This window comes from Scyliorhinus torazame, chromosome 11 (genome assembly GCF_047496885.1).
Source record: "Scyliorhinus torazame isolate Kashiwa2021f chromosome 11, sScyTor2.1, whole genome shotgun sequence".
Taxonomy (NCBI): domain Eukaryota; kingdom Metazoa; phylum Chordata; class Chondrichthyes; order Carcharhiniformes; family Scyliorhinidae; genus Scyliorhinus; species Scyliorhinus torazame.
The window spans coordinates 30,113,594-30,125,805 of record NC_092717.1 but is presented as its reverse complement, the minus strand read 5'-3'; the positions used below and the strand labels follow the sequence as shown (position 1 = coordinate 30,125,805).

Sequence of the window (12,212 nt, the reverse complement as noted above, 5' to 3'; positions counted from 1 at the left end):
TGCTATAGTAAAACAGCCCATCAGCTACAAAGAAGTACAGTGAAATCAAATTGTCGTAAAACACATGTGACAGTGGAGTCTTTTGTCCCAGGTGTTTACATAGATGTAGTGCGTCAAAACTGGTTTAAAAGACAGAATCACAATTAAAATCTGACAAGTATGGCCTTAATTTTAATCTCTGGTCTGTAATGAGTTACTTGCTGTCAGGTAAGGCGCGAGTTGACCGTAGCATCTCTCGGTTAAAAAGTGGAAGAAGTTAGCAATATCTGCAGCTCTTGCTCCTAATCACCAACCGCACCAGGGGTTGGTGGTGGTAGGAAAGGGGCAGCCTACAGCAATTCAACCATGAATCTCAGGATTCAAGGAAAAAGAGGAGAAAGAATTATGGGTGATGGGGAAGGGTCGAAGTATGCTTGTCTGAACTGCAAATGAGCATTCTGACAGGGTGGATGTAAAGAGGATGTTTCTTCTTGTAGGAGTATCTGTAACGAGGGATCACTGTTTAAAAATAAGGAATCATTCATTTAAGACAAGAGATGAGGAGAATCTTTTCCCTCAGAGGGTTGTGAATCTTGGAAACAAAGTCCTTGAATATTTTTACGGCAGAGTCAGATAGATTCTTGATTAATAAGGGACTGAAAGGTTATTGGGGCAGGCAGGAATGTGGGGTTGAGGTTACAATCAGATGAGCCATGATCTTACTGAATGGTGCAGAAGGCTCGAAAGGCCGAGTGGCCTACTCTGCTCCTAATTTCCATGTTCATCTGTATGTATGTTCACATACCATGCTTGCTCAAGAGAATTACACATCTGTGATGAACATAGCTGGCCCATTGGTTTATTAATCCGCCATGCCACATATTGTCAACAAGATTTCCAACCCTCCCCCCTCCCCGCAAACACACCGCGCAAAGAATTTCTAGATTGAGTTAAACTCTGTACTTCTCAGCTATGAGTAGAATGGAGGGAACATTGGAAGGGGAGTTACATTTTAGGACAATGGTAACGCCTGTCACACTTAATGGTTCTGCAGTACTATTGAAAGGGGGATGGGAAACAGATTGTCACCTTTTTCAAAGGTGCAAGGACATCTAAAGAACTGAAGGAGATAAGTAAATATATATTTTCATTTATTCCCCCCCTCTCACGTAGTACATGATTTCCCAAAACAGAGTGATCATGAGTTGCCTTTCGTGACCTCACCACCTCCCACTTTACTCTATGGCTAAATAAACTATGTTGCAATCTCCATAGAGACCTTTTAAAATAAATTTGAGCTTCCAGTTAATAGCTGAAAGAATGACACATTGAGATTTCTCATCCTAAAACCTTTACTCCAACAAATGACTAAAACACTATTAAATAAGCACTTTTTTTGGTAACTTATTCTTCAAACTGTAGAGAGAAACATTTCCCTTTTATACTTATCACACATCACACTCTCCATGGAATTACAGTCCTTAAAACAGTCAGAAGTTGCTTCCAGCATATCCCCATTTTGCTGATGAGTAACTGAGTGACAGTCGCCAGGCACTTTTCTCTGTTTTCTTAAGAGTTCCTTCAATCCACAACCAGTCGTAAGGGCTATTCCGATTATTATTCTTTTCCCTGGGCATGCTAGAACAAATTCCCTGTAATCCACAAAAGGCTGCCGGTGGTCTTCGACCAGAGACTGTCTCCCTCCCACATCTGGCTTTAATAGCTTGCAAAGCCAAGCAGTTTTTTTCACTCTACTGATCTCAAAGAACCTCTGCTGGCTGTGATAGTCATTGGTTTGTAGGGAAGCCTGTAACCTGATCTCAAAATGGCTTCCTCTGCCCATAGCAACGTGAAACACCATAACCTTGCATAAAGGTAGAAATGCAAATTAGCTATTTTTGACCTCAACTTCCCTTTCATCTTAAAAGTTAATGGATAGTTCATACCCCAGCTGTTTACAATTTGATACCTATAATGTGGGGAGACTCAGAGGTCAGTCATTTTAAAGTCAATGACTGTTGCCATTTTTTTTCCAATTGTAAATGCCGTGCAGCTTCTCAGTAAAACAGTAAGCCTTTCTTTGATATCTAAATCAAACTACCCAGGCTTACCATCGGGCAGACTACAGGACAGGTCATATCCTACTTTTAAATCTACAAGTCCCAAATTGTAAGATTCGTCAGCCTCATAATTGTAACAATTGCCATACAAACCAAGGGAGTCCCAGGTTCAATCTCTTGTCAATGTTGTGCTAGACAACCGTGAGAGTGCTTTAGATGGTATCAATATCCTTGGACAAGGGAAAGAAAATTATTAGGGTCCAAACTCGCAATTCCTTACCAGCGTCTTCTGCTGAAAGTTTACAGATTAGAAATTGGGTGAGAACAGAATCAGATTGAAGTAAGATGGCTCTCACTGAAATAGCTTACAGTCATGCACATGAAATCATACCCCAACAAACCTTCAAGAAGGGGAAATAAGATAGTAAATAAATGTTGTGTGTTACTTTTTCTTATAAGGGGTGGACTGCCCAGCAGAACTGAGCATCTTGCACTCAAATCAAGCAGCATGCTACCTAAAGGATGGAAATTGCACTGAGTGCATTAAGGATTGTACTAGGTAAGCATAATGTTGTTTATGGTGACATTTGTCATGGATTGAATGATGTTTTCAAGTTAGTATAGCAATGTGCCTGATGTAGAAGTTACATGGCACAAAATGTTGGTGTACTCCAGCAAATGCTGGTTTAGAGGGAATAGGTTTATTCATAGGGGTAAATTATATTTAATGAATGGACAGGAAATCTTACAGGCAGTAATTTATGTGTAGTGGCCTCCATACATGAGTTTCCCATATGTGCTCGTCTTGTGCAAAGCTCTGCAATAGAAGCAGGAGCTTGTAAAATTGAAAAATAATTTGTCCCTGGGGCCAATATCATCAACAGTGTGACTCACTGGGAGTAGCTCACCTTTCTGCATTTTTGCTCAATGAGATATGCAAAGTATTAAAAGTGGAAATTTAAAGTGGCGTATGAACTTGCACAATTGTTTCTTGCATTAGAGGCTCAATGAAGCAGTTTAGCTCAGCATTGTGGAATAAAAATTGCATCAACCCATAATGCAACACCCGCAACATCATTGCAGCTATGTGCACTAAATTTAATAGATAATGCCTCAGAGACAATACAAGTAAATGTACTTTGCATGTATATCTCCTTAAACATCTACTACTATCCAATAATAAATGTAATAGTCTTTTATTTGTGATTTGTTATGTTCTAGGTGTAACATAAGCGCTTCCTTGTGGTGCACTTGACAAAAGAAGGTTCAGACGTGGAGATAACTTCAACACGTTTATTGAACTATTTACACTTCTATTACTCGGGTCGACAGTACTGCTAATCCTACTATAGCTACCCAGACTGACTAACCAGTTGCTGCAATCCACGTGGTGGGTGTAATATTGAATCAACCCTGTGTCTCTACTCACTGACTGTCTCCACTGGAAAGAGGCAGATCATGTGTGTGGTGTCCTTTATATATAGGTTGGTGTAATGCCCTCTTGTGGTCGTGTCACCTCTGTGTGTCCATTGGTCGTGTCCTATCTAATTGATCTATTGGTTGAGTGTGTGTGTGTGTGATGTTTCTGGTGCTCCCTCTAGTGTCTAGCTAGCCTACATGTATTTCCATTGATGCACATCACCACATCCCCCCCTTTTTTATATGTTACATATTTTCTGTACACGTTCAGAAAATTGAACAAAGATAAGGTAGATAAGGTAAGGTATATACAAGTCATGGGAACAGTGATGAATCAATAAGTCCAAATCATTTGTGTGAGTCCAAAAACCATCAATCATCATGGTCAAATGTCTCTCTTGGTTATGAACGGCATCAACGTCCCTGTGCCACAGGAACCAAGAAGTGGTCAAAATCACTTTGCTATCTGATTTGGAGTCCCTTTCTTTTTCGATGTTTGTGATGGTGCTGTCGGATGGCATCTTGTAGCTGATAAGGTGTTGACGTTGAAGAGGTACCATCAACAGTATCATTCGAGGTCATGGATGTGCCATATGTTGAAGTTGGATAAGACTGTACATATTGGTTCTGGCCACGTGCTGTGCAGGAAGGGTGCCTCCTGAGAACCGTTGAAGCTTGTCGAATTGGAAACAGAATTGCTGCTCGCATAAATACCTCGTGATGGTGTGAAACTAGAACCTTGCATCTGATAGGAATATGCCATCTGGCCAGGCTGGGGTGCAGCAAATCCTGGGTTGTGACTAAGGCATCCAGAATGTAGTGCAGATTGCGCTTGCGGTAGTCCCCCTTTGGTCTTGATTCCATTAGTGGGCAATCCGTTGTGCTGGCCTGTTTGAGAATATGTTGCATAGACTGCTGGCTGCTGCATGCCTGAATACTGGGCTTGTCCAGCATGAGCTGTCATTGGCTGCACTGCTGGTGTGGAAAGAATGTGTGGATATAGCTGTGGTGAATATTGGTGTATTCCTCTTGGACTGTAGCCGCTGCTTGTTATTACTGACCCAGTGTAATTGTTAAGTGATCCATCACCTGTCGTTGTGGCATCTGCTGTCACCCTGAGCGTGCCATCACTGAGGTTGCGGCACTCCCTGTCTGGAGTAAAGTCCGGCTTACGTGAATCAGAGTCGGCGTTTGGTTGCTCCCTATCTGGAGCCTGGTCTGTTTTAACTGAGTCAGTGTTGGTTTATTGATGCTCCCCGTCCGGAGTCTTAGCAGGTTCAATGGAGTCAGCTGAGATTTCTTGAAGCTGCACGTCTGGAGTCGGAATATGCAGGAATGCATTGACTTGTGGAGAGGTTTGAGTGAATGAGGGTGGAAGTATCATGGTGTCACCGGAGTCACCAGTGGTCTCACAGTGATCGTCGAGTGCCTCTGTACACACTAGCTGAGGTCTTTCACTTTGCACATCTTGCATGGGAAGTGGGATGCTGTCGTCACTCGTCTCACATACCGTGGATAGAGCCTCAGTAGCTGCTTGTTCACTTGGGTTGGGTAAATTGTCAGAGTCTTCATCTGGTGGCGCAAACAATGTGGGTGGACTGTCATTGTCTTGTTGTTGTCCTTCATTTGGGCTTGGACTGTCATCGTTGCTTTGTTCTTCACTGTAGCATGATAGACCGTCATGGTCGTCCTGCTGTGCACTGGAACGTGGTAGACTGTCATAGTCTTCTTGCTGTGTACTTGAACATGGCAGACTTGCATCGTCTGCCGCTAGTTGGTCAGAGGAGGTTGCTAGACCCTCATGGTCTTGTTCCTGCAAGGACTGCGCGTCGGAGTCTTGCGTTGCTTCTATCGTGGAGGCTGTCCACGAGCTCGCTGTGGAGGCTTGCGACACTGGAGTCACTACTTGTTCGTGCAAGGACTGCGCTCTGGAGTCTTGCGTTTCTGCAATTGTGGAGTCTGTCCACGAGCTCACTGTGGAGGCTTGTGACACTGGAGTCACTTCTTGTTCATGCAAGGAGTGCGGTGAGGAGTCTTGCATGTCTTCTTTCGTGGAGTCGGGAACCCTGAGCGGTGCTTGGACCATGCTCTGTGTGGCAGCAGGCCGCTTTCTGTGGGCTTGTACCGCTCTCTGTCTCTTGGTTTCAGGCCGCAGCATAATCCTGCACTCACGACTCGGGATGTCGTATATGCTGGGCTGAAGATCCTCAAATCCGAAGAACGAATCCGCGTCTGCGTCGGATTCAGTACGGGGGTCGTCAATGTGCAACACGTCTAGTTGCGGTTCGGATTTGGTACTGGGGTACCCTCCCAAGGTGAAAGGTTCGTCTGAATCGTTGTCTTCCAAGACCACATCATCACTGTTTGCGTCGGAGCTGGCATTGGGCTCGCGAGGTCCGGAGAAAATGTAAAGGTCGGTTTTTTAAGTATTCAAGGTCGGAATCATCGGTTTGGGCGTAAGTAACTGCTTGTTGCAGGGTTCTTCGGAGGTTAATTTCATTTCCTGGTTCAATTTGAGGCATTGTGCTGTCATTCCAGGTGAAGGAAGGTTGTTTTACAGCTTTAAAATATATTTTTCTTTGATTTGGGACGTTTCCCCTTTAAATGGGCGTGGTCCGGGGCCTCTTGACGTCATGACGCATGTGACATCATACGTAGGAAGCGTTTGCGCATGCGCAAATCGCTGTTCCTGTACCGATGGCCGTTTTTGTGATTGCGCATGCGCGGCGTCTTGCGCATGCGCAAACGGACCTTCCCGTTCTGTGCGCTTCTCGCGCAACTGAACTCCCTGTAGAAAGATGGCCACCGACCAAAATTGTTCTCTGCTCCGGGATCTCGGTCTCGAGGTGAGTACTGGCGCTTCTCTTACCTTTTCTTGCTGGTTGGAGTGTGTTTTCCTCATAGTATTTGCCGAATTTGTCCAGGACTGCCTGGAAGTCGCTCCTGTTTTGCCCTTTGGAGAACTTGAATTTTTAAAAGATTTCTTCTGCTCTGGCACTGGCGATGGTGAGCAGAAGCTCTGTCTTTTCAGCATCGGCCACGTCTTCTAATTCGGCTGCCACCAGGAAGATTTCAAACATTTGCCGGAATACCGTCAAGTTTTCGCGGAGATCGCCGTGGAACTGGAGCTGCTGCGGAACCCGGATCTCGAACATCTTGCCTGGGTATCGTTGCTGGTTGTCACTGTACGCTGAGGTATGGCTATATGGATTGAAACAGTTCAGTCCTGGTACCATGATTTGTTATGCTCTAGGTGTAACATAAGCGGCTTCCTTGTGGTGCACTTGACAAAGGAAGGTTCAGACGTGGAGATAACGTCAACACGTTTATTAAACTATTTACACTTCTATTACTCAGGTTCGACACTACTGCTAATCCTACTATAGCTACCCAGACTGACTAACCAGTTGCTGCAATCCACGTGGTGGGTGTAATATTGAATCAACCCTGTGTCTCTACTCACTGACTGTCTCCACTGGAAAGAGGCAGGCAGATCAGGGGCGAGATTCTCCGACCCCATGCCGGGTCGGAGAATCGCCGGGGGCTGGCGTGAATCCCGCCCCCGCCGGTTGCCGGAGTCTCCGGCACCGGATATTCGGCGGGGGCGGGAATCGCGCCGGTTGGCGGGCCCCCCAGCTCTATTCTCCGGCCCGGATGGGCCGAAGTCCTGCCGCTAAAATGCCTGTCCCGCCGGAGTAAATTAAACCACCTACCTTACCGGCGGGACAAGGCGGCGCGGGCAGGCTCCGGGGTCCTGGGGGGGGCGCGGGGCGATCTGGCCCCGGGGCGTACCCCTAAGGTGGCCTGGCCCGCGATCGGGGCCCACCGATCCGCGGGCGGGCCTGTGCCGTGGGGGCACTCTTTCCCTTCCGCCTCCGCCACGGTCTCCACCATGGCGGAGGCAGAAGAGACTCCCTCCACTGCGCATGCGCGGGAATGCCGTCAGCGGCCGCTGATGCTCCCGCGCATGCGCCGCCCCGAGATGTCATTTCCGCGCCAGCTGGCGGGCACCAAAGGCCTTTTCCGCCAGCTGGCGGGGCGGAAATTCGTCCGGCGCCGACCTAGCCCCTCAAGGTTGAGGCTCGGCCCCCAAAGATGCGGAGCATTCCGCACCTTTGGGGCGGCGCGATGCCTGTCTGATTTGCTCCGTTTTGGGCGCCAGTCGGCGGACATCGCGCCGTTTCCGGAGAATTTCGCCCCAGGTGTGTGGTGTCCTTTATATGTGGGTTGGTATAATGCCCTCTTGTGGTCGTGTCACCTCTGTGTGTCCATTGGTTGTGTCCTATCTAACTGATCTATTGGTTGAGTGTGTGTGTGTGATGTTTCTGGTGCTCCCTCTAGTGTCTAGCTAGCCTACATGTATTTACATTGTTCACATCACCACAATTTGCACTCAGGTTTGGAATTCTGCCATGTGTTTATCAGTTTTACTATGATGGCTGAGAATGTTAACTTAAATGCCAAGATGTGTCAGACCCATCCAGAACATGGTCACGGTAGCACAGTGGGTAGCACTGTTGCTTCACAGCTCCAGGGTCCCAGATTCGATTCCCGGCTTGGGTCACTGTCTGTGCGGAGTCTGCACGTTCTCCCCGTGTCTGCGTGGATTTCCTCCGGGTGCTCCGGTTTCCTCCCACAAGTCCCAAAAGACATGCTGTAGGTGAATTGGATATTCTAAATTCTCCCTCTATGTACCTGAACAGGCGCCGGAATGTGGCGAAGGAGCTTTTCACAGTAACTTCATTGCAATGTTAATGTAAGCCTACTTGTGACAATAAAAGATTACTATTATTATTATTAAAAAGACCCTGCTTGTCCTTTTCCCGAAAGAAGCTGCTGGTTACTGGTTGGAATTGTTTTCTTCTGCTGACTTGGAGAGATTATTCCAATTTATTGAGCTGATCTCAAAGACAGATTCCATGTTTATAACAATGTTATGCTACTGAATCAGGCATTTTGTCCCTTTTACATGCATTTTAACAGATAACCAATAAGCTCTAACCACAGAAGTAAAGCACACATGAAGATCAAAAACACTGACAAAAGCCTTTCTTCTTTAAAACAATGAAGGATTTTGGTGTGCGTAAGTTATAATTTCCAGAGAGGAAAGTATCGGATATCTACCAAGAACTTCTGGAGTTGGAGGAAACTCAGATAGAGGAACTAAAGGGCAAGTGGGAAGATGAGCTAGAGGGAGAGATAGAGGCAGGTCTGTGGGCGGATGCCTTAAGCAGGGTTAACACATCCTCATCCTGTGCCAGGCTTAGCCTGGTACAATTTAAGGTAGTCCACCAGGCACACATGACGGTGGCCCGGAAGAGCAAGTTTTTTGGGATAGAGGACAGGTGTGCGAGGTGCGCGGGAGGTCCAGCAAATCATGTCCACATGTTTTGGTCATGCCTGAAACTTGGAGGGTTTTGGCAGGGTTTTGCTCAGGTTATGTCCACGGTAGTTAAAGCACAGGTGGTGCCGAGTCCAGAGGTGGCGATCTTTGGAGTGTCGGAAGTGCCGTGAGTCCAGGGGGCAAAAGAGTCAAACGTTTTGGCCTTTGCCTCCCTGGTAGCCCGGAGATGGATTCTGTTAACGTGGAGGGACTCAAAGCCCCTAAAATTAGAGTCCTGGGTTAGTGACATGGCTGGGTTTCTCAGTCTCGAGAAAATAAAGTTCACCCTAAGAGGGTCAATGTTAGGGTTCGTCCGGAGGTGGCAGCCGTTCGTCGACTTTCTTGGAGAAAATTAAAATGTCAGCAGAGGCAGAAAATGTTGTTTCATTGTTGGGGGTGCGAAGAATGTGATAGGGATGGAAATGTTCTATGTAACATGTTTATATTGCTGTTATCGTTATTATTATAAAAACTACATATACCCTCATAAAATGTTTTTTTTAAGTTATAATTTCCGAAGCTTGCTAGCTTTGTTGACACCATCTGAAAATTTGAAGTAGAAAATGTTGCACCTTTATCCATAAAGCAAGAAGGAACTGTTTGAGACTGAATCTGACCGTTTGAAACATTAGTGTCATATTTAGCCCCGAGATGAATTTCAGACCACATGTCTATTGCAACATCGATTTCAGCTACTTTGACCTTCATAACATTGTCCAGCTTCACCTCTGTCTCAGATCATCTGCTGCTGAAACCTTTCATCCATTCCTTTGCTACCTCTAGATTGCCTCTGGACTGTTCCAATGCTGTCCTGGCTTCAATCTTCCATTCGCTTGAGCTTATCCAAAACTCTGCTGCCTGCATCCTAACTCCCATCAAGTCTTATTCACCCATCACCCCTGTACCCACTAACCTACATTGTCTTCCGGTCCGGAAATGCCTCCATTTAAATATTCTCATCCTTGGTTTCAAATTCCTCCATGTCCTCGTTCCCTCTCTATCTCTGTAACATCCCCAGCATCCTTCTCCATTGAACCTTCTGAGAGCTCTATGCAACTCTAATCCTGGCCTCTGATGCCTGCCTGATTTTCATCATTCAGCTGCTGAGGCCCTAAGTTCTGGAATTCCCTCTCTAAAACTCTTCAGCTCAACCTTCTCCTTTAAGTCATTCCTTAAAGCCTACCTCTTTTGACCAAGCTTTTGATCATGTGACCTAAATATTTGTTCATCTGGCCTGGTGTCAAATTCTGTTTAATACTGTTGCTGTGAAGTGTTTTGGGGCATTTACTACATTAAAGGCCCAAGTTGGAGGAAATCAAATAACTAACACATCAATGAGTTTAATACAACTAGTGGGAACACTTTAAGAATCCATCGTCAGCAACAGGAACCATGAGCACTTGGTGAAGTGTAAAATCACGAGGGAGAGGCAGCATGGTTTTCTGAAAGATATATTATGTATAACTAACTATTTGATGGCACTGAGACGGTAGGTAAATCTGATTTTTCTGCTCCTTCATGCTTCCTCCAAAACCTGAAATCAGGTTATTTCTGTATCTGGTGAATTGCTGATTCCACTACACTAATCCGAGAGGAATTAAGACTGGTTGGGAGTTTGGATGCAGGAAGTCAGGGTAACAGGGAGATTGACAAACAATAACAAGTAATGTCCCTCAGGGGTAGTGGTATGGAACCAGAAATTCACCATGTTCATAAATGACCCTTTTCATTCGGTTTCTCAAGGAATATGAAAAAAGGGGCAGAAATTTATAGAAGAAGGTAGATAGTTTAAGCAAGCCGAATAATTGTTGACAGATGTAGATTACTTTAGACTTAAGAATCACAGATGGAAATCCAAATTAAAGGGGGAATCACTGGGGATAATTAATTAAAGTATCTAGGTACATATGAAAAGCTAGCTTGTCACCTCCCAACCTGCCTAATATAATGCTATAATGCTAATTGCTACTGTCCCATCTCCCATCCTTCATAAAAGTCAACTTATCTTATATTCTGCTTAATGATGCCTTTCCCAAACTTAATCCTGTTTGTCCATTACCTCCCATTACACTGTCTCCCAAAACATTGGACATGAAATTGAGTCACGTTGCACTTTTCCTGGCATTGCACAGCATACTTAGGCCCCAAAATAGGAAGTAAAAAGAGTGTGCTCTTCTGGGTGGAAGTGGGCCAACTGCCTTATTGGATAAAAATAAATAAGAGGCGTTCTTTACAAACTCCTGAAGCAAGAGTTTGGACCATTGCATATACAAATAAGAAGCCTAATACCTGCTTGAGATTTTGGATTGGATTGGATTTGTTTATTGTCACGTGTACCGAGGTACAATGAAAAGTATTTTTCTGCGAGCAGCTCAAACAGATCATTAAGTACATGAAAATAAAATAAAAAGAAAATACATAAAGGAGCAACACAAGGTACACAATGTAACTACATAGACGCAGGCATCGGGTGAAGCATACAGGAGTTAGTCTTAATCAGGTCAGTCCATAAGAGGGTCGTTTAGGAGTCTGGTACCAGTGGGGAAGAAGCTGTTTTTGAATCTGTTTGTATGTGTTCTCAGACTTTTGTATCACCTGCCTGATGGAAGAAGTTGGAAGAGTGAGTAAGCCGGTTGGGAGGGGTCTTTGATTATGCTGCCTGCTTTCCCCAGCCAGCGGGAGGTGCAGATGGAGTCAATGGATGGGAGGCAGGTTTGTGTGATAGACAGGGCTGTGTTCACGACTCTCTGAAGTTTCTTGGTGTCTTGGGCTGAGCAGTTGCCACACCAGGCTGTGATGCAGCCAGATAGGATGCTTTCTATGGTGCATCTGTAAAAGTTGGTAAGAGTTAATGTGGACATGCCAAATTGAATTTCCTTAGTTTCCTGAAGAAGTATAGATAGCATCCATTTTGTCAAAGGAAGAATTTCTAAGCAGAACACATGGATTTTTGAGGATGTAGCACCCACAGAAATGGAGAGGATAACCTGGAAAGGCTGTTCTCCAGGTCTCTGACTTTTATCTGAAAGTCCTGCAGAGGGATTTCGGGAACTGCATTGAGGTGAGATCACCCCAGGGTAGAGGGAAGAGGACAGTCACTCCAACCAAGCAGGCGTGGATGGAAGTGGACAAGGAATTGACAGTGCAGTTGCTACAGTATGGTGTCAATGTAACAAGAGGATTCGGGGTCTCATGAGGGCGTGAGCCATCTGAGACACGGGTGCTTAGGCATATTGAGAGATCTGATCCTCTGCCATTTGAAGGTCCTGCCTCTTTCCAGCTGGATCTTCACGTCTATCCCCTCTGCCCTGTAGAGGGACACACAGCCGAGGAGAAGACAGATGTTACTGATGTTGGAGTTGCTCCTGCTG

General features: G+C 45.5%; 1 protein-coding gene across 3 annotated transcripts in view; it reads left to right on the top strand.

Moving 5' to 3' along the window:
- LOC140385210 (sperm-associated antigen 1-like) overlaps positions 1–12,212 on the top strand; it is a 225,029-nt gene that overhangs the window by 130,712 nt on the left and 82,105 nt on the right. For all 3 annotated transcript variants that reach the window (XM_072467111.1, XM_072467112.1, XM_072467110.1), the window contains one exon: positions 2,499–2,598. In XM_072467111.1, coding sequence (XP_072323212.1) covers positions 2,499–2,598 — 100 coding nt within the window. The remainder of the gene's footprint in view (positions 1–2,498; positions 2,599–12,212) is intronic.